This window comes from Zootoca vivipara, chromosome 5 (genome assembly GCF_963506605.1).
Source record: "Zootoca vivipara chromosome 5, rZooViv1.1, whole genome shotgun sequence".
NCBI classification, from domain to species: Eukaryota; Metazoa; Chordata; class Lepidosauria; order Squamata; family Lacertidae; genus Zootoca; species Zootoca vivipara.
In genome coordinates this window covers 97,822,525-97,846,600 of record NC_083280.1, presented here as the reverse complement: position 1 = coordinate 97,846,600, position 24,076 = coordinate 97,822,525, and the positions used below count along the sequence as shown (strand labels likewise).

Genomic DNA, 24,076 nt, shown 5'->3' with positions numbered 1-24,076 from the left:
CAATAGAAAAGGGGACTCACCAATACCAACTGGATGGCTCTTCAACAATACCTGGGCAGTAGACTGAGAAGACTTACAAGGAACCTGATCACTGTCCTCTCTTCTATGATGAGATGTGTTTCTAGTTGTTGTGTCTGAATTTCCACCTATACATTTCAATCAGCATCTGCAGAGTTTCTGGTAACGTGTCCTTGTTTGTCCTCTTTTTTGGTTATGCATTTCTTAACCAATTCCTGATCCACAAGAGGACCTATCCTTATTCAGTGACTGCTAAACCTCCTCATGAGTCTTTGGTGGGGTACTTTGTCCAAAGCTTTTCGAAAGTCCAAGTATATTATGTAAGACAGATCACCTCTATCTGTATATTTGTTGACACTTGTATCAGGTTTATGAGACAGAACTTCCCTTTGCAGAAGCTATGCTGGCTCTGCTTCAGTAAGGTTGTTCTCCTGTGCTTAGTTATATTATCTTTAACAATACTTTCCACCAGTTTCTTGGGGGCAGACATTAAGCTAACCAGCCTGTAATTTGCAGGATCTCTGCTGGATCTATGTTCTAAAAAACATGTTACATTGGCTACTTTCTAGTCCTCGGGTATGGATGCTGATCTGAGAGACAAGTTACATATTTTTGTTAGAAGATCAGCATTTTCACATGAGTTTTTTTGAGTACTCTCAGGTGGATTCCATCTGGGCCCAGTGATTTCTCCATTTTTATTTTGTCTATCTGACCTAGAACCTCGTCTCTTTATCTCCCTTAGTTTTACAAACTCACCTCCTGCAAAGGTTAGTTCAGGCACAGGGATCTGCCCTATATACTGTATTCTGTAATGAAGACAGATGCAAAGTATTCATTCAGCTTCTCAGTCCCTATCATTCTTTAGCACTTCTTTGACTCCTTTATCATTCAAGGGTCCAACTGCCTCCTTGCTACTTCCTGCTATTAATATATTCAAAGAACTTCCTGTTGTTAGACTTAACATTTTTAGCAATGTGTTCTTCAAATTCTATTTTAGCATTCCTTACCATCTGATTGCACCTCTCCATCCCAAGTTTGTGTTCTTGTTTTCTTTTTTTGGACAAGCCTTCATTTTTTTGAAGAAAGCCTTCTTACCGCTAAAAGCTTCTTTGACTGTCCTTCCTTGGAGGTTTTTAAGCAGAGATTGGATGACCATCTGTCATGAATGCTTTAGCTGTGATTCCTGCATTGCAGGGGGTTGGGCTAGATGACCCTTGGGTCCCTTCCAACTCTATGACTCTGCTTGTTAACCACACTGGTGTCCTCTTGACCCTCATGGTACCTTTCTTGATCTGCAGTATAAACTCCAGTTGAGTTTCTAATACTGTTTTTAAACGACTCACATTTTGAAGTGCTTTGACCGTCTTGACTTTGCCTTTCAACTTCCTTTTTACCAACTTCCTCTTCATTTGGGGGAAGTTTCCTCTTTTGAAATCAAATGCACTGTGTTGGATATTCTTAGCAATTGATCATTTACATGTATATTTGATTTAATAGCACCATGGTCACTGCTCCCAAATGGCTCAACAACACATACATCTAACATCAGGTGCTGGGTCCCTCTCAAAATTAGGTCCAAGGTTGCCGTCCCTCTGTTGGTTCCACCACCAACTGTTCTAGACTACAGTCATTTAAGGTCTCTAGAAATTTCACCTCCTTGTTATGACTGGAGCACATATGCAGCCAGTCTGTGTGCGGGTAGTTTCAGCCACTCATTACTACAATTTGTCCTCTTTTGATGATTGATTTCATTATTCATCTCAAGATCTCCCTGGACTCTTGGGGCCCAGTATCACCACCCACAATGATTCTATAGAAGTATCTGTCACTTTGGGGATTTCTAGCTAGCGGTATTCAATGCTGTCTGTGACGTTCAGAGCAACACCACCTTAGGCACACCCTTCTCTTTGCTTCCTGTAGACTTTATATCCAGAGATAACAACGCCCCACTGGTTCTTTCCATTCCACCAGGTTTCTATTATGCTGCCATCTTCCAAGACAAAGCACTCCCACTTGGAGGCGTCTAGCATTAGCATATAAACACCTATATAAATCTGTCTTTGGTACTTGTGTTTGTCTTGTGGTCCTTTGGCCTCTCTGAATTGCTGTCCTGTCCCCTGCACTCACAATGCCTAGTTCTCTGCCAGCCCACTGAATTTTTCCTCACTTTCCTCCGTTTTACTTTGTGGTTGAACTGGTTACTGCTGCAATATCATTTTAGCTGTCCTGCAACAGGCTGCACTGACCCAGGCAATCACAGACTTGTTCCTTCTTGCAATATGGATGCAGGACACTCAGGCGATTTCCTGCCTAATAGCCTCTTGCCTTTTAGTGACTAGTCTTACAAATCTGGAAGTGCACTTAGTTGTAATACACCATTATATAAATAAACTGCTCAAAAACCAAAGTGGTTTAAAAATGTTTCAAGTTTACTTCTGGTTAGAAATAGCCTTAGTTTCTTTGGTTTTGAATACCAATCCATAATTGTGCTGTCTTCAATAAAGTTATGGGAGTGGAGAGGGAAAGTGAGAAATCACTATAGATTGCAGTTTAAAGTGTCCCAAAGGACTTGGTTCTCCTTTCAAGATGCTTGTTTAACTCCCATTGACAGTAATGACAGATATACTGGTATAATGCAGTCAAATTTTAATGAGTTGGCTTCTAAGTGCATATTTCCATGCTAGGCACAGTTTCAACTTAAAATTACACTTTTGAAAAAAATCAACTAAGACTGTTATTTCAGGGTTCTCAGTTCTGCCAGTATTTACGCACACCATTGACTTCAGACTGCAGATGCCTAAATGTCAGTTTATACTAGTATTGGTGTCAGTTCTATAAATTGGTGCAAAGTTACAGAAAGTTACGAAGGGTGCCTTGAGTAATGGTCATGGGCAACACTGGCTTCTGTCCCTCTTTCCTTCCCTCCCTCCCCTGATGCCCTCTTGCATCTCTGCCTCCCCAAGGCTTCTACAGCTGTTTGGTGCAGCAGCCCTGGCTACAAGCTCCCCAGGCGAATGGTGCCTCTGGGGCTGGCCAGGGGGTGCTAGTTTCTAGGAGCTGAGGCATCCTCGGAGTAAGGAAGCAAGTGGGTGAGGGAGCCCAGCCAGCCAGTCTGCCAGCCCTTGTTGGGAATGGACAGACAAGTCCAGGGGTCAGCAAACTTTTTCAGCAGGAGGCCGGTCCACTGTCTCTCAGACCTTGTGGGGGGCCTGACTATATTCTGGGGGTGGAAATGAAGGAATTCCTATGCCCCACAAATAACCCAGAGATGCATGTTAAATAAAAGGACACATTCTACTCATGTAAAAACACCAGGCAGGCCCCACAAATAACCCAGAGGTGCATTTTAAAGAAAAGGAGTGTCCTGGGAGTGTCACTGCTGCTGAGAAACAAGAAGTGATGTGCCTATGTTTGAGTGAGGAACTAATTGGAACTCTGCAAGCAGCAGTTCTAGCAAAGTGCTTTATTGCATAGGTATTCTCTGTTGTCAAGCAAGAGAATGAGGATTACAACTGAGGTAAAGGGGGTAGTGCTTCTGTTAAGATGGTTCTTAATATTTATTTCCCCCATGTGCAGGAACTTGCATGCATGAAGATGCCTCCAGACTGTTGGAGGGGCTCAGGTGCTTATCAATAATTTAGGTTTGTGCAAATTTAGATTTGCACAATCAAAGTGGGTTAAAGGGCACCTTAGTGGAGCAAATCAACATATATAGATAGATAGATAGATAGATAGATAGATAGATAGATAGATATAGATCAGGGGTCCCCAAACTACGGCCCCCGGGCCGGATGCGGCCCAATCGGCCTTCCAATCCGGCCCGCGACGACTCCCGCCGCCCGCTGCCGCCGCCCGCTCTCACGGCGCGCGGCGCAGCGACGATCTAAAAAATCGCCGAAAATCCTTTGTGCGCATGCGTATGGGCCTCTCCCGACCCGGAAGAGGTCATTTCTGGTGCACTTCCGGGTCGGGGGAGGCCCATACGCATGCGCACAAGCGATTTTTGGCGATTTTTTTCCCGCCCGTGTGCGTGTGCGCATGCGCACGGGCGCGCACTCCCCCGCCCTCCGGCCCGCTGCGCGCGCACTCCCCTGCCCTCCGGCCCACTGCGCGGTCGGCGCGGCGGGCACCGGCCCGCCGCGCAGAAAGTCTGGGGACCCCTGATATAGATAGATATGAGACTTTCTGCAGTTAGGGAAGTCACAGGGAAATGCACTGGAAAGTGTAGGATGAATGAAGGGTTCGTGGGAAGTGGCTCACCATGTAAGCTTCATGTAAGCAAATCTGTATGAGGCTCAGTTTACAGGCCATATAGAAGAGCACCGAGAAGCACACACAGATGAATTGTGAACAGGCTTCAGAAGGTAGAAACCTGCCTATCTTACTCAGAAGCAGATGAGATCTCAGATGCTCCTCCATCTCTCTCTCACACTTTTTAAATTGTCTGGAGAGTTCCAATATGTACAGGGACTGCAGCACAAGGGAAATGAAAATTTAACCCTTCCACGTCCAAGGTCAGCCTGTTTTGGCCTGGCGGACCTTGGTAATATGGCCCTCTGCGTGAGGCCAAAAATTGACACCCCGCTGCCTTCCCAAAGTTGGGCAAGTGCTAACTAGGTTTGGGAAGGAGTCGGGGACGGGGATGGGGGACTCTAGGTTCCTGTCACACCTCCTTCCCAAAGCCCGGCACTTACTAGACTTTGGAAAGGAAGCCAGGGGGTGCCCCCTTGCCCCCTGCACTCTGTGTTGGTGAACCATTCATGCTGCCGGAAATCTGCCTCTACTGCTTTGTTGTTTAGTCGTTTAGTCGTGTCCGACTCTTCGTGACCCCATGGACCATAGCACGCCAGGCACTCCTGTCTTCCACTGCCTCCCGCAGTTTGGTCAAACTCATGTTCGTAGCTTCGAGAACACTGTCCAACCATCTTGTCCTCTGTCGTCCCCTTCTCCTAGTGCCCTCCATCTTTCCCAACATCAGGGTCTTTTCCAAGGATTCTTCTCTTCTCATGAGGTGGCCAAAGTATTGGAGCCTCAGCTTCACGATCTGTCCTTCCAGGGAGCACCTGGAGAAGGAACTGGCAAGCCACTCCAGTATCCCTGCCAAGAAAACTCCATGGACAAAGACAACAGGCCTCTACTGCTAGGAAAACCATATATGTGTGTTATTTCCAAATAGCCTCAGGGAGGGATGGTAGTAAATCTGCTCCCTCTGTAGTACTGACTAGATTAGGCCTCCAGCATTTCTGTATGAAGAAAATGTAAAAAGACAAAGGTGCATTCAAGACATCTCTGGTGCATATGTAGCTTAGCCCTCGTATGATTAATAATTTTACTTTGACCCATCTGATTATACCATCTTTTCCCACTGGATATCAATTCATCCCTACCTCCCCCTAACATTCAATTTATCCTTGCATCATCAGCATGTTATAGATTTGCAAATCTCACATGAAAATGCACTTGTCTTCTCCACACTTTAACCTCTTATATTCCACCTTCTCTCTTGTTATTTTTATGTCTTTCCAACCTTCATTATGAATATTATGCTGTATGTGAGCAGTTTTTTGTTTCAATAGTAGATTGCAGTTATAAGAGATAATCACTATGGGGGTGTATCTTTGGGGTTTGTGAAACACACTGTATAGGTATAGCAAAAGTTGAACAGGGAACAGTAGATAGTGGGAAAAGAGACATTATGAAAGCAGAAGCAAAGAGTTAGAAAAATGGAAATCAAGAAGGAAGAGTTCAGAGAAATATTGCCTTATCTGTAAATAAAAAGAGCAACTAAAATGTGATTGAAAAATAGCAAAATGCAAAAGATGGAATTACTTTTTGTAGGCATGTCAACAATGATGGAATATGCTAGAGCGAAGAGTAAATATTCTTCAGCAAAAAAAGCAGAAATCCAAAGGCCTATAAACACCTATTCATCTCATAGAATGAGATTTCTTTATTAAGGTGCATAAAGTAATAATGTATTGCCTCTGAAAGGTCATGCCAGGCTAAAATCTAGCTCGTTTACATGCCACAGATAGTTTTATTAGTCCTTTTAGTGCAGAAAACAAGATGTGGAAGCTCTCAGAGTGATACCTCCCTGACACTGGTTTCTAACACTCCTGGCTATGGCCCTGAGGTTTTCCTTGCCTCTTGAGGCATCCAGTGATCCATTTATCCCTCCACACATCAGAGTTCCATGTACAGGGGATTTGCTCATTCTTTTTATTATTAATTGTATATCAAACAAAACTTAACAGTATTCATGATTTGTGGAAAGGAGCGCAGAGTCTTGAAACAAGACAGACTGTGTGGGTTGTATCTAGTGATCCTGTTAGTACAAGGACTTCTGCTGGCACAACACTCTCCTCTCCCCATGTCCCTGTGTGCCCTCCAAATGTTATCTAGAGGGTTGGGGGGAAACTCAGAACATATCTGGAGTGTGCATGGAGCAAGGAGAGGAAGGGTCAGTTCAATTGCCTTTGTGTGAAGTCTTTGTGTGAATGGAATGACTTCTTTGACTACAACCCTGTGAGCCTACTATTGTGCTTTGACAGAGAGGAAAGTTTAGAGTAGTTCATGGGTAGGCAAACTAAGGCCTGGGGGCCAGATCCGGCCCAATCACCTTCTAAATCTGGCTTGCGGACGTTCTGGGAATCAGCATGTTTTTACATGAGTAGAATGTGTGCTTTTATTTAAAATGCATCTCTGGGTTATTTGTGGGCCCTAGGAATTCGTTCATCCCTCCCGCAAAAAAAATAGTCTGGCCCCCCCACATAGTCTGAGGGACAGTGGATGGCCCCTGCTGAAAAAAGTTTGCTGATCCCTGGTTTAGACCAACTGGTTTGCAGATCCCTCCACTTGCAAGCTGTCTACAAATGTGGGCTCTTACAACTATGTTCTCCTTGAGCTGAGGGCAGAAACTACAATCGTCTTTTGATACAACAGAATAACATATGGCAAATCTTCTCCAATCCAGCAAGACGTTTAACTTGCATCTAGTTTTAGACACTTGACTAAGTTGCTTATGAATTAGGTAAATATCTACAAACCTTTTCATTTTGCATATCTTAAAAACATTAACAAATCAAATTATGATTGTATTTTTGGATCAGAAAGTACCACAACCTGGGGTTGTTAACCCCATTTCATGGGAATTTTCCTCAAAAGTGCTAAGTGCTGATTGTGCTGTGCTTAATACCAAAACCTCCATCTTCATAGTTTTCAATTGCCGCAAAAATGCTAGGTAGGACATTCACGAAAATCCTTAAGCCATCATGGCCTCTCACTTTGTCATGCAGAGTCCCAAATTCCCAGATGCAAGCCTTCCCTCCCCCTCCTTGTAAAAAAACCACACCAAATCTTTCCCCACCTTTTCATTCATTGCTCCTTCCATCTCCTGGCCAGGGAAAGAGAGACGCAGCAACTACTTCAGGCTCCCATTTGCACAGATTTACCAGCTGCTCGGCAACACTGCACACAATGGGGAGGGTCTGCTCTGCCTCCAAACCTCTTAGGTCCTGGCCCAATTTGTTTGCATTGCTGCCTCACCTTTCCTTGCCAGTTTCATTTGGGAACCTCAAGTGTCACTGAGGTGTGTCGTGGGCATTTCCTCTTGGGGTCCTGCTTTGAAAAAGATGCAGAGAGATCTGATCCTGCAGCTTGTCCCTCTCTGTGGCTTAAAATGAAACAGACTAGATTCCCGGAGTGTAGGGGCATTTGGGGAGTTGGGGAGGGGTCTTCCGGAGCAAAAACGCCTCCCTCCAAAGCCTTTTCCTGCCTGGGTTCTCACTTAGATGGGGAAAAAAGACATTGAGCTGAATTGGAGCCGCCTTCTGAATATTGGGGCATGTGCAGAGTGCCCATTCAACACACCAGCATTCAAGCCAAGAGGCAGGAGCCTAGTGCAAACTCGCTACAAACACAAGGGTATTTATACTTTAGATTGTGCTGAGCCACTCTCTGACTCAACTTTCACAAGTTTGCTGACTCACACTTTAAGGAACCAGCATATACACGCTGGTACTAACACATAAAACCTTTTTTAAATGTCAAAATCAGCATTTTGAATTGTTCTCAGAAGTAGAATGGTTGCCTGTGCTTCTGTTTATAAATTGCATGATTTCATTTCATTTCACTTTTAATTTGTGTACCACCTTTATACATTAGTGTGCTGAAGGGTTAGAAATGACAAAATATATAACAATAATCACATTGGTTCTATTTTCTACTATAATAAGGTAACATTCACATTGTCATTCTATAACAACTCAAAATGTCTTTAAAAAATGTGATCGGCTAAATAAACCCAAGATATGCAATGTTTACGAATTTTCGGTTTACGAACGCCGCGGACCCATCTGGAACGGATTAATTCACTTTCCATTACTTTCAATGGGAAAGTTCGCTTCAGTTTATGAACGCTTCAGTTTATGAACAGACTTCCAGAACCAATTACAGCCATGCTTCGGGTTAAGTACGCTTCAGGTTGAGTACTCCGTGGACCTGTCTGGAACGGATTAATCCACTTTCCATTACTTTCAATGGGAAAGTTCGCTTCAGTTTATGAACGCTTCGGTTTAAGTACTCCGCGGACCGTCTGGAACAGATTAATCCACTTTCCATTACTTTCAATGGGAAAGTTCGCTTCAGTTTATGAACGCTTCAGGTTATGAACAGACTTCCGGAACCAATTGTGTTCATAAACCGAGGTACCTCTGTAAATCCTTTTTGAGTTTTCTTCTGAAGACTATGTTTCTATTTCTGTGTTATAGGATTTCCCTTTTTATGCAGAAAATAAAATGTTATTGGACTGATACACTTATTTTATAAACAGTAAAATATTGCACTTAGGATGAAGCATGTATTTTGCTTTTACTGCATACTGTATATATTTTATGAGCAAACATGGATCATAATTTAAGTAATAATCATCTCCAAACACAAACTAAATGTGGCCTTCTGGACTTATATAATAATGTTTTCAATATAGCTAGCAAATTGCCCATTCCCAGTTTATTACAACTGAGGCCAAATAAAAAATGAGCAATTTTTCACACAGTTTTTGGTGTTTTTCTTCTTTCAAATAGAATATGTGATTTCCCTTCAAATCAGGTTGTCAATCACACACACACACCCCCGTAGGGGCATAACCCCATTTTGGAGGGGCATAACCATCACTGATCATTCCAGTGATAATAATTCTGTTAATTCTTTGTGCTTTTCAGGAGTTGCGGTACTAACAATGTGAAGATGCGATGGTGAAAACATTTGTGGTTTGAAACTGTAAGTTTCCACTGTTGGTGCTTGCAGAGAAAAGTATGAGATATTGAAGAAGAAGAAGAAGAAGAAGAAGAAGAAGAAGAAGAAGAAGAAGAAGAAGAAGAAGAAGAAGAAGAGGAGGAGGAGTTTGGATTTGATATCCCGTTTTATCACTACCCAAAGGAGTCTCAAAGCAGCTAACATTCTCCTTTCCCTTCCTCTTCCACAACAAACACTCTGTGAGGTGAGTGGGGCTGAGAAACTTCAAAGAAGTGTGACCAGCAGCTGCATGTGGAGGAGCGGAGACATGAACCCGGTTCCCCAGATTATGAGTCCACCGCTCTTAACCACTACACCACACTGGCTCTCAACTCATTGAGACTGGGGTGATGAAATTATTTTTAAAATATGTTAGATTGGGAGGTGAAAAAATTCTGATACACAAAGTGATGCCAATGATATGGTTAGAATCCAAGGGGGAAGCTGCACATGACCTAGTGCTCATGCCTATAATTTTTCCAGGGTTTTCTGCAATCGCCCCACAAGCCGTTAAACTTTTTTTTTAAAAAAAAAAAACCTACCAAATTTACACATAGTTTGATTTTACAAAGGGAAACCTGGCAAAAGGGAAAGTGCGAAAACAGCAATATTTCCATTGACATGTTCGTTTACATTTACAGAATTGTGTGTATGCTCCACCATGACCTGCAGATCTCAGGCTATGTAATAGCATACTTTTAAATACACTGGAAGTGGATGATCAATGCAAAATAATAGGCTGCAGGTTTTGAAAATGGATTATTTTGGTGGAGTCTTGAGCCAATATATAGAAAAGCGCACAAAAAAGCACAAACCTTGCATAGTCATTATTGTGCTATTTATGGTATTTTTTTAAAGACGTAGGAGCCACAATTTAGGTTTGGTAGATCCAGTATTCATAAAAAATATTTATGTGGGGAAAAAATCATTAAAGGAATGTACGTTCGTGACACCCATTTTCTGGATTCAACAAAGCATGTTCAGTTATAACTGTTACAGCATTCCTCTGGGTAATTCATGGTTTTACGAGTGCCATAGGAGAAAACAGACCTTATTCTGATTTCTTTGGAACACACACACTTTGTTGTAATCTCTTCACACACAGGCATGCAGTAGGTTGCAGCAATAATATAAACCTTCACTAATACGCTTAGACTAGGGGGGGGGATTAAAATTAAATAATTGTGTTGGCAAAACATTAAAACTGAAATGCAATTTCTAAGCATTATTGCATTGTTTAGTAGATTTGAGATTCAAAGTCCTTACCATTGGAACCTGTTGTGCCATGTGTTCTTTGATAAGTTTGTTTTCCTCCTTACTCACTAAAACATACACACACACACACACACACACAGCACACACATCAAATCATCAAGTTGCTGAGTTGGAGAGATTTGTAATGAGATGTTCAAGTTGTTAGCATTTATCTTCCTCTCCTAAATCTCCTTCTGACATTAAATAAAGTGTATTTCAGGCAGATTAACTGTCAAACACTTATGCCAACTTCATTTTCCCCCAATCTGCTTCTAGGTTTTCAGAAGGGAAAGTTGTGCATGATGAGGTACGGAACGAACATGGATATTTTTAGCCAGTATAGGAAGATAGTGATGACCCCCTGAAAAAGCATCACCATCCTCACACAGAGCAAGCATGGCTTTTGCCCAGTCGCACATTATGACAGCTAGAAGGCATCAGCACAGTAGACTAATAATTGAAGTTGACGAATACAGCTCAAACCCGACACAGGCATTCACGTTCTACAACATTAACCAGGGACGTTTCCAGCCCCCACATGTGCAAATGTAAGTATTCTAGTTCTGTTATTGCTATACACAGACTTCTGAATGGTTATTGCTATGTCAATGTGGTATTTGATGGGCCAGTCAAAAGCAGGAATCAAGGGAATAGTGTTTTGGGGAAACGTGTATTCTTATTAACAGATGCAAGGGGGAACACTCTGTTGTTTTACCTTGATATTTAATAAAATGGCAATAGGCATTTGCAGGAGCTTAGTACTGTATTATACCCTTAATCAGTAACCACCCCACACCCTTATATGAACAGTTATTTTAATATGAAGCCTTTTAAAGAACAAAACAAGTCTCATTGTTTGGCTGGAGATTCAAGAGATTTGCACTGACAAAAGAATGGTGGCAACTAATAAAATAGTGTGAACACCCATATGACAAATCCTATTTTGATTATGACAGTATGTGAAAGGCACAGGGTGCTTAAAGTGTAATTAGATTAATGTGTTTGTTTTGACTTTTTGTGTACCGTGAAAACATCTGTAAAGTTAATTGCTCTGAAGGGTGATTTACTTTTAATGTAACATGGAAGATCATAACTGCAAAATGAACAGTGCTAATAAAGTTGAGAGCCAGAAGGAAAACAAAAAAATGTTTAGCCATAACAGTCAAATGAAGTATTGACATTATTGTAAAATATTCTGGTAAAGAATAAAAAGTAGTACAGTATCCTTTTTATCTTGTGGTTAGTGAACTGTAACTTGACCAGGATAGGAGTAGTAATAGGCTTAATTAGTTCAAAACGATAGGACATATTTTTCAAAAACCAAACTATGGACTGTGCACATTTGACATGCAAACAGAATAAGTTGGCCCATTACCTGGGTCTTTTGCCCCCCCCCCCCTGAAGATGGGGACAACATTTGCCTGCCTCCAGTCTGCAGGGACCTCACTTGTTCTCTGCAAGAATTCTCAAACATCATAGACAAAGATTTAGGTAGGTAGCCGTGTTGGTCTGATGAAGTAGAAATATATATAAAATTAAAAATTGTCCAGTAGCACCTTAAAGACCAACTAAGTTTGTTCTTGGTTTTGTGCATGCACATGAAAGTTCATACCAAGAACAAATTTAGTTGGTTTCTAAGGTGCTACTGGACAATTCCCCCCCCCAATTTTTTTCCTATATATCATAGACAAAGGCTCTGAGATTACATCTACAAGCCCCTTGGATGCAGCTCATCAGGCCCTGGAGATTCAATTTTTTTTTAAAGTAGCTAGGTGTTCCTTTACTACCTCTTTTCCTATCTTGGGCTGCAGCTCCCTCCTTACATCATTTATTCTGTTATCACTTTCCTTTTGGGTGAAGACAGAGGCAAAGTAGGTGTTGAGTAGTTCCATCTTCTCCCTGTTTAGGTTTTGTTGGATTAGTGTTGGTTAATTGTTTAGTTGGGGTTGGTGTTATTTTAATTTGGGTATAACTGTAAACTGTTTATTATTATTATTATTACTGTTGATTTATTGGTTTATTTATTTAATGTTTGATTTTTTTAAAAAATGTTTAAATATATGCTGTAAGCCGCCCTGAGTGGCTGGGGAAACCCAGCCAGATGGATGGGAAATAAATGAATGAGGAGGATCTACCACTTACCTATTTTTCCTCATGCTTTGGACATAGCCAAATAAACCTTTTTAAAATTTATTTTTAACCTTTCTTGCAAGCCTGAGCTCATTCTGAGCTTTAGCCTGCCTGACCTCCCCCCTGCAACTGTTGGCTACTCCTTTGTGATTTCCCCTTTCTTTCATTTTTTTATATATGCCCTTCTTAACTCTCAGCTCATTGGTAAGCTTCTTATGCAGCCACACTGGTTCTTGTTGGAATTGTTTGCATTTGGGTCTTCATTATTTCTGCTTTTAGAGACTCCCATCCATTTTGGATTCCCTTCTCTTTGAGTATTTCTGACCATGGGATTTCATCCAGTAGCTCCTTAAGCTTTTTGAAATTGGCCTTCTTAAAGTCCAGAGTGCTTGTCTCTTGCCTCTGTATCATGAAACCCTGGAGGACATGATCATTGGGGTAATTGAAGTCTCCCATGACTACTTTATCTCTCCTTTTTGAATGTTTGGTCGTCTGCTCTAGTAAGACATCATCCAGATCTTCAGTCTGGCTTGGTGGTCTATAGCAGTAAGGTCACTGTTGTTTCTTCTATCATTTTTACCCATTTACTCTCAATCTGCTTCGCATACTCCAGGTCATGGATTTCTTCACAAGTGTACACCAGCGTTCAAATCAACTGCCTCTCAGCCTAACCTACCTCACAGGGTTGTTGTGGGGATTAAATGGGATGGGGGAAGCAATGTTTTATTCTCACCATATCATAGAGCTGGCAATTTGCCATTCAGAACATTCATAGAATCATAGAGTTGGAAGAGACCACAAGGGCCATCCAGTCCAACCCCCTGCCAAGCAGGAAACACCATCAAAGCATTTTTGACATATGGCTGTCAAGCCTGTTCATTCAGAGAACAGAGAACATTCAAAACAGTCAGAGAAGGATTAAGCATCATTTAAAGTCAACTGATTTATTGCACTTGGGCCCTGCCAGCACCCCCACAATACACGAGTAATTTTTGTGGGAAAGTAGGACAAAGGGAGAGCACTTTCAGCTACAGTTTCACCTCTGAAATTGCCTCAAAGATCTTCAGAGAATATTTGGCCCATCTACCTTACCTGTTCTGTAAGGGTTTTTTGAGTTGGTAATTTATTATTCATTTATTGTGTACAATAATAAATAAGGTGCTCATAATTTATGTGAAGTGCTTTATAAATACTAAGTTTAATCTGAAATATCTTAATGGTAGCCTGAACTGGGACTGGGACATTGCAGGCAAATTACTGTGCACAGTGTTTCCTTTTGCTGATTAAAAATACCCTAGAGAGAAAATTTGGACTGAGGAAATCTGAAGCTACCAGTACCTAGTTCTGCCACACTTGCTATATCTGTATTGATATTTTTTGCCACCCTATCTGGGATCAAGCCTGGTTCTTCTTTTTGTTCTGGCTGGCTTTTTCATTTTATTACATTTTTTGTTGTTCCCTTTAAAATGCTGACTCCTGGAACCACTTTTTGGACTATGTTATGCATCATGAAAATATCTAGGAAATAGACTGCCCTAGACTGATTTATGATTATCTAACTTCTATGAAGTAGTTACCACCCAGTTGCACTGTGAAACTTTGGGGCTTAATACTCTACGCAAAGGTACACAATGTAAGATATTTTAGCATTAAGCATTTATAATGTATTGCAACATGTACATAAGAAACTTAACAAAAAATGGCTAGTGAAGCACTGCTATAGGGCAATTGAGAGAAGAAGGAAAGCATGCATTTCCAGTAGCCATTGGGAGCTGGCAGTGGATAGTGCTGGTGGCTCTGTCAGAATTGTTCAGGTATGTCGCTGCCGACATCTCGCTGTCCTCTGGCACAGGTGCACGTTGCTGACTTCAGCAAGGGCCAACAATAAGCTTCCAGGCTGTTGACTGAGCCCTACTCTCCACTGCTGTCTCCTGACAATTATCAGTAAGGATGTGACCTGCCCCTAGATTACCGTATATTGCAGTGGCAGTGCAAGCAAGATTTCCAACAGCAAACTGCCTCATCAGCTGCTGGTAGACACAACTCAGTTAATAATAATAACAATAATAATAATAATAATAATAATTAATAATAATAAATTATTTATACCCCCTGCCACTCTGGGCAGCTTCCAACACACATTAAAATACATTATATTACCCTGTTTTTCTTTGTGTTTCAAATGATCTCTGTTAGAACTGGGCAATATCTGCTTTCCAACATTGTAATATATCGCCAGCTTCGTGATATGGTGGTATATTACGATGTTGGGAAGGAGGTGGAGAGGAAGAAGGCAGTTGCCAGCCACAGAGATGCACAGCTTTTGCCTCTTCCTGGTGAGGCCGGGCAGGCAGCGCTGCCCTGGGTGGAGCACATCAGCTGGCACGCTGCATGTCATGGCACCACAGAGCTGCCCCAACGATAGTCTCACTGTGCAAGCGGCAGCTACCAGGAGCCACCGTTCCACTCAGTGCAAGGAGGAACGGAAGGAGGCGACAGCATGCTAGCGGTTGTGCGGCCAGGGAAAGAACTGGCTAGCAGATAGGCAAGCCCCATTCCGGAGGCTGGTAGCTGGGCTGCAGAGGGAGAGTGTGGCCAAGCACCAGGGGCTCATCAAGTGGCCTGATTGAAGTGTGCAATGGTCAATGGGAGCGGCACTGGGGATTCATGAAACGTTGCCCAATAGGAAATTCTGAAATCGCTCTCGCAATTTTATCTTTAAATCGGCTTCAGGCAAAGTTTTGCTACATCGCCCAGGCCTAATCTCTGCACCTGTTGTTAAACAGCTATTTTTCTTGAGCTTCTTCAGACGTTTCAGTTATGTATAATCTATGTTAATGTAAATAATACAGAATTGGTTATTTAGTCTGTAATCCTAACCATGTCTACTCAGAAGTAAGACCACTTAAATTAAATTAGGTTTACTTATAGGTGAGTGGGATTAGGATTGCAGCACACACTCAAAATATCTGTAGATCTGCAATCCAGATCATGTAAACTGTTTTCTCTGCGAATTAACATCACTACGCATAAGCCAGTTATCAATTTAACTATTGTGAAAAGTTGAAAAAAAATGTATTTGAAAAATATATTTAAAGGTTTTCTCTAAATGGTATGTTAACTGAACTTCAACAAGAAGAGGTATTTATTCATTTGCAATAAGGAAAAAAATAGCTATAAAGTAATAAACATTTCTGATTTATTTTTACACTTACATTTTGACCAACAGTTATGAAAACTCTGAGTTTAAAAATGTACTGCTTGTCTGCTTGACTATTCTGAATTGCTGTGTCATACATGGTGAGAGTGTATTGGATTTGCAAACTACATGTGTGAAAAACACAGTCATATGATTACATTTTGTAATAATTCCTCAATATTTTTTACATAGGGTGGATCCTGTTCCACATGATGCTCCTAAGCCTCCAGGATACACACGTTTTGTCTGTGTATCCGATACTCACTCCAGAACAGATCCCATCCAAATGCCATATGGTGATGTTTTAATACATGCTGGTGATTTTACTGAACTGGGACTGCCTAGTGAAGTTAAAAAATTCAATGAGTGGTTAGGTGAGTATAGCGTTACAAATAATTTCTAAAGCTAGTTTCATTTAACCAGTGAATAAAACCATACCTCTGCTTCTGAGAATTATGAATATTAATTTTGTCTTGGTGTTGAAGTAAGTCATCAGCACAATGACAAAATCAGATTCCTGCGTGCTTCAGCTGTATGAAGCAGCAGTTTGAAATCATGATTTTTTGCTTCCTGAATTTTTAAACTTTGCTGCAATTTAACAGTTGAACCTTTGATGATTTGCATAACAACTCTTGCAAATATGGTAAACATTTATTTGCCCCAGAGGCTGATAATTTTTCTGTTTGTGGCTCAGCTGCACTGCAGTCCTGAAATCCAAACAAAGCAAAAGACGAGCATGTAGTTGCTGCCTTGGCTAGAGATGCAGATGCCTTTTGTAGAAACTGTTGGCACTGTTCACTGAAATTCTCTTCCATTGGGCAAGCAAGCAAGCACTAATCTACATGCACTCCTATATTGTTTGGAGTAGGCTTTTAAAGTATAAGCTTTAGTTTTGCATCACTAAGTGGCTGCCTCACTATTCCCATGAATCATGGATTTCCACTTTGATATTTTCCTGAACTATCTCTCAAAAGAATAGGAAAAATGGCAATGAATATTTTTAGACCTCTTTAAAATGAATGGTCCTAAAGCAAGCATGTAGGATGAAAAAATTCTATTTGGTATGAATGAACACAATAGATTTCATATGTCTTGAATTGATTGAAGCAGTGGTATGAGTTAAGACTTATTTTAAGCAAAGCAAGAAAATGATGATTGGTATATATTTTTAGCACTGTTGAGCCTCTTGTCATTAGAAGGCTAGCCTAACTGGTATAATGATGTGTGAATTGTATATATGCGAATATATATTAGTGACCAGCTTTAATGATGGAAAGCTTTGCAGCAGATGGAATTAGGTGCAGCAGGTCAAACAATATACAGTAATACCTTGGGTTACGAACGCGATCCGTTCCGGATCGCAGTTCGTAACCCGAATAGTTCGTAAACCGAACGCGACGCGCGGCGCCATTTTGCGCATGCGCAAAGCGTGATTTTCGCGATTTTCGCGCTTTGCGCATGCGCAGACCGCACGCGTGCGGGGCGAAAACACTTCCGGGGTTGCGTAGTTCGTAACCCGAACTGTTCGCAAACCGAGGTGTTCGTAACCCGAGGTATGACTGTAGAAAGCATTTTGAGTCTTAAATCCTTTCTGCATCCACATTAGATTATGATGGAATATTCGGGTAGTTTGGATGTGATCAGAGATTATGCCCTGCTCCTTTAAACTGCTTTAGCGAGGCAACAATTTAGCCCTTGTTTCAGTGTTGAACAGTGTCGATGTGTAGAATTTAAAGTCAGTTTTCTGTTTCATATCATGTTGTGTCCCTGTGCATTAGGCATCTTAAACATTGAGGGCATTTTCACACATGGGGCTTAATACAGTTCTTCCTTTAACAGCTAATTCGGTTGGTGAGTGCCAATAGGGAATGGATCTAAAATAGGGCCAATGAGAAACATATTGGCATGTCTGGAAAACCCTGAAGATTGTAGAATACTGTATGGAGATTGCAGAATAAAATCTTAAAATCCTAAGGGGGTAAGAGTCCCAAAAGTAGTGCAATGAAAATTGAACGTGCTGTTTTGCCAAAGGCAAAAGGGGTTCTTGATTAGGGCACTCTAAAGCAAACACAAAACTCAAGTAGTGAAGAAATTCTGAAATTTATTGAGCAGTAGGCTTATCATACACAATACCAGAATGGGCTAACATACCCGGCAAAAGACAATCCCTCCTTCTTTTCAGCTGCTGGGACAGTTGAAAAAGAAAAACAGAAAACTGGAAGTCAGGGGAAGAGTAGACTTGCCTGCTTGAATGGAATTGGCTGTGTGGAACCCTGAACAGGAATACTCCCGTTAGGATGCAAGAATACACTGCAACATTTTGTTACAGGTGTTTCTTGTTGCCTCTGGTAGTGAACTGGGTAGTTGGGTGCCTGTTAGTTTGAGACAAAATGAAGACACCAAAATCAGGAAGGAGTTTCTACATACTCAGGGATCCCTCTAGAAATGCTAGAGTATATACATTTGTAAAGGAATATAAGTAAATATAAAAGAAAAAAATTATTAAATTCAACAAAGTGCCCAATAACCACTTCAGAGCTTCCAGAGTTGAGAGCGTAGGGAAAAACAGAGTAAGATATCATTGCCTGAAGAAGGAACTTCCAGGTACAGAATGAATACCAAAGATACCATTTACATTTGCTGTTCCCTGTTGTTGAGGAGTCACAGCTACACTGAAATTCTGACCCCCCCCCAATTGTTTTCTGTGGGCACCTTTGACTTTTGTCTAGGGGTGAATAAAGATATAAAAGAACCAGAAGTTTGGCAACCTATGTGTCATTCACTTTAGTGTGTGGTTGAGAGAAGTTGAGATACAAAATGTTAGCGTGTCAGTTGAGGAAGGGAAGAAATGGAGGTTTGGAATTAGCCAGACACATTTTGCACCTGGCTTTTGACTACTGTACTTGCGACCAAGTGAAGATGCCTGGGTGCCAGGATAATGCCTGACCTCTCCACTATCTGGAGGTGCATGGCTCGGGATCATTGGATCTGGGCTGTTTTCAGACACTAATACTTCATCCTGTAGAATTCTATCAGTTATATTTTATCTGCACAATAGGGAATAAATTTCTGGAACCAAAATGCTTTTTCTGTGCAGCCTGAGCAGGAGCAGTCACCATTAAGAAAAAGAGGTCAGAATTGGCCAATATATATTTGGACTGTCCCTGGATCAAGTGACTTTTCTAGTTAACGTTCTCAAAGCTCTTAACTTGGCTCAAGGTTGTCATTTGAAATAGCCAGATGTTTAATCAATCACAGTCAGTCCATTATTTGAAAAATAAATCTTATGAGCCATCTTGCCCCCAAAGGGGAACTAGATATTCCGTTTTGGTGACTGTATCCTTGGTTTAAGTTGCCATTTGGCACCCAGCTTATACATCTGAGTTTCTAACACTGATTGATGGAGGGGAAGAGTGATTTGCTTAGTGAGTACTCTGGAGTGAGGGGGTGGGTGTGCTATATGGGCTGTTTTAGGAGGAAGGAAAGTAAAAAGGACACCTTTGATTTCCCCCATTCTCTAGCACAAAATGCTGTTTCACCACTTATTGAGAGTGGAGGGAGTTTGTCCCACTCTCTGTCTGGGAGGGTGGCTAGGCCCCTCATCACATCTCCAGGGTGGGGTTGCACAACCATTGAGAGCAGGCTTCCTCAAACTCAGGCCTCCAGATATTTTGAGACTACAGTTCCCATCATCCCTGACCACTGGTCCTGCTAGCTAGGGATCATGGGAGTTGTAGGCCAAAACATCTGGAGGGCCGAGTTTGAGGACGCCTGATTGAGAACAAGGCTTTGGCCATTTCCTTGCTCCCTATCAAAATTCAGCCTATAGATGTTCAGTTTCCAGCCACGGATCCTTTGTTCTGTGGCTATTTAATCCAGTCCTGTGCAAGACAGTTCTATGAGCTGACCAGGACAATTATGTTTTCTAGTATTCTTTTCCTGAAAGTTGTATCAGCTAGCCATTCAAGCAAAAATGTTTAATTTTAAACACACACACATACAGTACTCTTCCCCCATAGTACAGTATTTAGAGTCACTAGTCCCATCTCTTCTAACAGAGATTTGGCAGGCATCCTTGCTATGGACTTTCAGGTGTCTCTTGAAGATCCTTTTTAGGCTGACAGGTTTATGCAGCTGTTTAATTTTTCTTTACCAGCCAGTCGTTTTCAGAGTTACTTTGTACTGGTCTTCTAGTGTTTTATGTTTTAGTTTAATCATTCTACACCACCTTCTACATGAGACGGTATTATATATTTTTTTTAACATAAATAATATAGTATGGTGGGACTGTGCAGAATAGGGCAATAAAACAAAGTGGCTCACAGATGAGGGTGTTGGATTTTTTGAATAGTCAAGTTACTTTAGAGCCGGTCTAATGTAAATACTGTCTGTTTAAGAGAAACAGGTGCACGTGATTTCTGTTAATTGCTCACAGGCGTGGGCTCTGCTTCTTGTATATAAGGCTCTGCCAGAAAGCCTTCTGTATCTCTTAGTTAGATCTTTCAGTTTGATTCATCTCTAAGTAGATCACTCTCTCAGTTGTTCTCAGTTTAAGAGATTCCTCAGTTGAATCTTAGTATGAGAGTTGCTTAGTTATAATGCTAGTTTGCTGTTAATTCTTGGGTAGTTTGGTGGGAGTTTTGTTGGAGGTTTGGAAAGTGGGTAGATAACATTGCTAAGAGAGAAAGCATTTATCTTTAGTTTAAAGTCTCTTTAGATTCAGTTTGTTTTTCAGTTAAAGAAACCCAACCGTTTGTATTTTCATCTGCATACTTTTACAAGTGTGCAGCTAGTAAGGGGTTTCATATAAGGGAAATAATACCCTACGTTCTTGGTGGTGTTTTCTTAGCCAGGTCAACTTCTGACTGCGTATACTCTGCGTGAAGCGTACTTTAAAGGGCCGCTGTAAAACTGGGATATATGATTTAGGTTAAGCAGATTTCAATATCCAGTTTTCTCCAATATTATTCTTATTATATATATTATTTTCCAATAGAGGGAAGCAGAAAAATACTAGTTTGTTAAAGAAATAAAGGAGTCCTCTTTGGGCAAACTGAGGACTGCCCCCATGTAAGCCACTGAGTCCTTGTCAGGGAAAATGCTGGGGGAAATAAGTAAGTAAGTAGACAGGAGGATAAGCAGAGCCACCCATGTAACCATCTAATCAAACTCAGAGTTTAATGTAAGCGAGAAATTAGGATTGGGGGAACATGTGTTATCATAGCCCAACCCCATTTTTGTTCTCCTCCCCATTCCCTCCCCCAATTCCAGTCCTTTGGGGTGGTTACTGGTAATTGGAATCAGATGGAAAATCATTTCCACTGATCCAGGTTAATGGGAAGACAGCCTCAACTGCTTAAAAGATCATGGATGGTGAGTGAAATTAGTATCATAATGGCCATTTTCCAATCTAATTGTTATGAAGAAGCACCTCTAGAAGTATGTGCTACCCAAGGTGTGGCTTTAATTCCATTGCAGTACAGGAACTGTGAACCAAAAGGACTCTATGGAAGGCCATTCATCTACTCAGAGCTCTTAGCCAAGTTCAGATGTTAAGGAGATGAGTAATTATATAACATTTAGGAAACATCTGAAGGCAGGTATAGGGAAGCTTTTTAAGGTTTAATGTTTTACTATGTTTTTATATTTGCTGGAAGCCACCCAGAGTGGCTGGGGCAACCCAGTCAGATGGATGGGGTACAAATAATAATAATAATAATAATAATATAATAATAATAATAATAATAAATTAATAATTAAGAATACAGAAAGAGCACACCTCTTATATTAGAACAGTTCCCCAGCTTTCTTGTTTGGTCCTAAAGTTAGCTTCGCAGTTACTCATTTGATTCTCCTGTTCCTGGCAGGAACTCATAGAGTGCTTTTCCTTCAAATACTCTAAAAGTTGTATGTGGTACAATATATGAATTCTGTGGTTTTAGCTGGAATGCCATTTGCGACATGTTGATTTACTTCATACTGGTTCTATAGTAGAGAATTTTTCTCTCTGCTTGTGCTGTTTCCTTCTTGTTTGTAGTATCCTCTTTGGGCAGTGCATGCTGTTTTAGTGGGATACGGTTTTAAATATCAGACAAAGAGTTCTCAGGGTTTTAATTAGTATACAATTGATTTACACTAAGCATATAAAAACTTACCCAGAGTCCTTGAAAGAATTTCTTGTTTTCAATAAACTACCCCATGTGCCTCTTCCTCCCTCCTTCTCTTGTTCTCTTTATGCCTGTGATCTTGCTAATTTGTTTGAAGGAATAATTGACACCATATGGCAACAGCTTTCACCCTTTCCCACATATTCTTGCTGCATTCCAGATTGTATTATTTAACCTTCCCCTTACAACATTTTTTATTACTTTCTTAGATTTGGTTCCTCTCATATTCAAATATATACTGCCACTTTCTCATATTTTAATGCCTATCAAACTGTCCTTCTTTCATAGTTGTGTCCCTCTTCTTTGTGTTTGCTTATTACCGTATGTTCTTCCAGAAGTTTCCAAGCGTTGCCCAACTTTATTTTATTTTATTCCTTTTACAAATGGCTTCCCATATAACAGCTCAAAGTAATTTCACAGTAAAAACATCAGCAGTTAAAAACAATTCCATATATACAGAAAATTAAATATAATTCCATATGTAAAAAATATTTAAAAAACAATTCCAAATCCAACCCAGATGCAGACAAATATCTACACTAAAACAGATTGTTTTAAAAGGAAGGTCCTTAGTAGGAACCAAAAAGGCAACAGAGGTGGTATCTGCCTGATAGTTAATGGGAGGGAGTTTCAAAGAGTAGGTACCATCACCCTAAAGGCCTGATTCCTTTATTGACCTCTTGAGAAGATCCTATAGATTGGGTATAAAAGGTGTGAGAAAGTCCTTTAGGTATCCTGTCCCAAGCTGTATATGACTTTGTACACCCGAAACAAAATATTGAACTTAGCTCAGAAACTAACAGGCAGCAAGTCCAATTCTTTCAGCACTTTTGTAGCATGGCGATACTAGTCTGCCCCAGTGAACAATTCAGCTGCTGAATTCTGCACTAGCTGCTGCTTCTGAACCAAACTGAAGGGCAAACCTACACAGAGCACATTGAGGTAATCCAGTTACCAGCAGTGGTCTGATTATCCAGGTCCAGAAATGGCTGTAGCTGTCTCACCAGCTGAAGCTGGTCAAAGGCACTCCTAGCCACTGAGGTCACATGGGCCTCTAGGGACAGAGTTGGATCCAGGAGGACCTGCAAACTATGAACAACTGAGCAATAATCCAGACTTGGGAACCACCCACCTACACGCCTCTGTCTTGTCAGCATTCAGAGGTAGTTTGTTCTTCCCACCACTGAGTCCAGGCAGCAGGTACAGGGCTTGCAAGCATGACCTCTCCTGACTTACATCTTAGAGGTAGTATACCTTCACTCTACTGATGACTCTTTGCCCCCAAACCCCTAATGACTCAGTGGCTTCATAATGCTGACGAGATGGCAGCCCATGGCACCCCACAGCACAACTGCCAGGAGATTGAACAATAGTCATCTAATGCTATTCTCTGAAACTGACCCTGGATATAAGATCTGAACTGTAAAACCTTGCCTCCGATAACCATCTCACCAAGACTGTTCAAGAGAGTAATATTGTATCAAAGACCATTGGGAGATTGAGTAAGGACAACAGGGTCACGCTCCTCCTTTCCTTCTCCCAATAAAGGCCATCCATCAGGTCAACCAAAGCCAAGTCAGTCCCATAATCAGACCTGAACCCAGAATGTGTTGTTGTTTAGTCGTTTAGTCGTGTCCGACTCTTCGTGACCCCATGGACCAGAGCACGCCAGGCACTCCTGTCTTGCACTGCCTCCCGCAGTTTGGTCAAACTCATGTTCGTAGCTTCGAGAACACTGTCCAACCATCTCGTCCTCTGTCGTCCCCTTCTCCTAGTGCCCTCAATCTTTCCCAACATCAGGGTCTTTCCCAGGGAGTCTTCTCTTCTCATGAGGTGGCCAAAGTATTGGAGCCTCAGCTTCAGGATCTGTCCTTCCAGGGAGCACTCAGGGCTGATTTCCTTCAGAATGGATAGGTTTGATCTTCTTGCAGTCCATGGGACTCTTCAAGAGTCTCCTCCAGCACCATAATTCAAAAGCATCAATTCTTCGGCGATCAGCCTTCTTGATGGTCCA

General features: G+C 41.3%; 1 protein-coding gene across 1 annotated transcript in view; it reads left to right on the top strand.

Annotated features, from left to right (window-relative positions):
- Positions 1 to 24,076, top strand: part of MPPED1 (metallophosphoesterase domain containing 1) — an 84,982-nt gene that overhangs the window by 5,403 nt on the left and 55,503 nt on the right. Inside the window, exons 2-4 of the mRNA XM_035137988.2 lie at positions 9,240 to 9,517; positions 10,843 to 11,114; positions 16,088 to 16,269. Of these exons, the coding sequence (XP_034993879.1) occupies positions 10,963 to 11,114; positions 16,088 to 16,269 (334 nt within the window). The 5' untranslated portion in view covers positions 9,240 to 9,517; positions 10,843 to 10,962. The remainder of the gene's footprint in view (positions 1 to 9,239; positions 9,518 to 10,842; positions 11,115 to 16,087; positions 16,270 to 24,076) is intronic.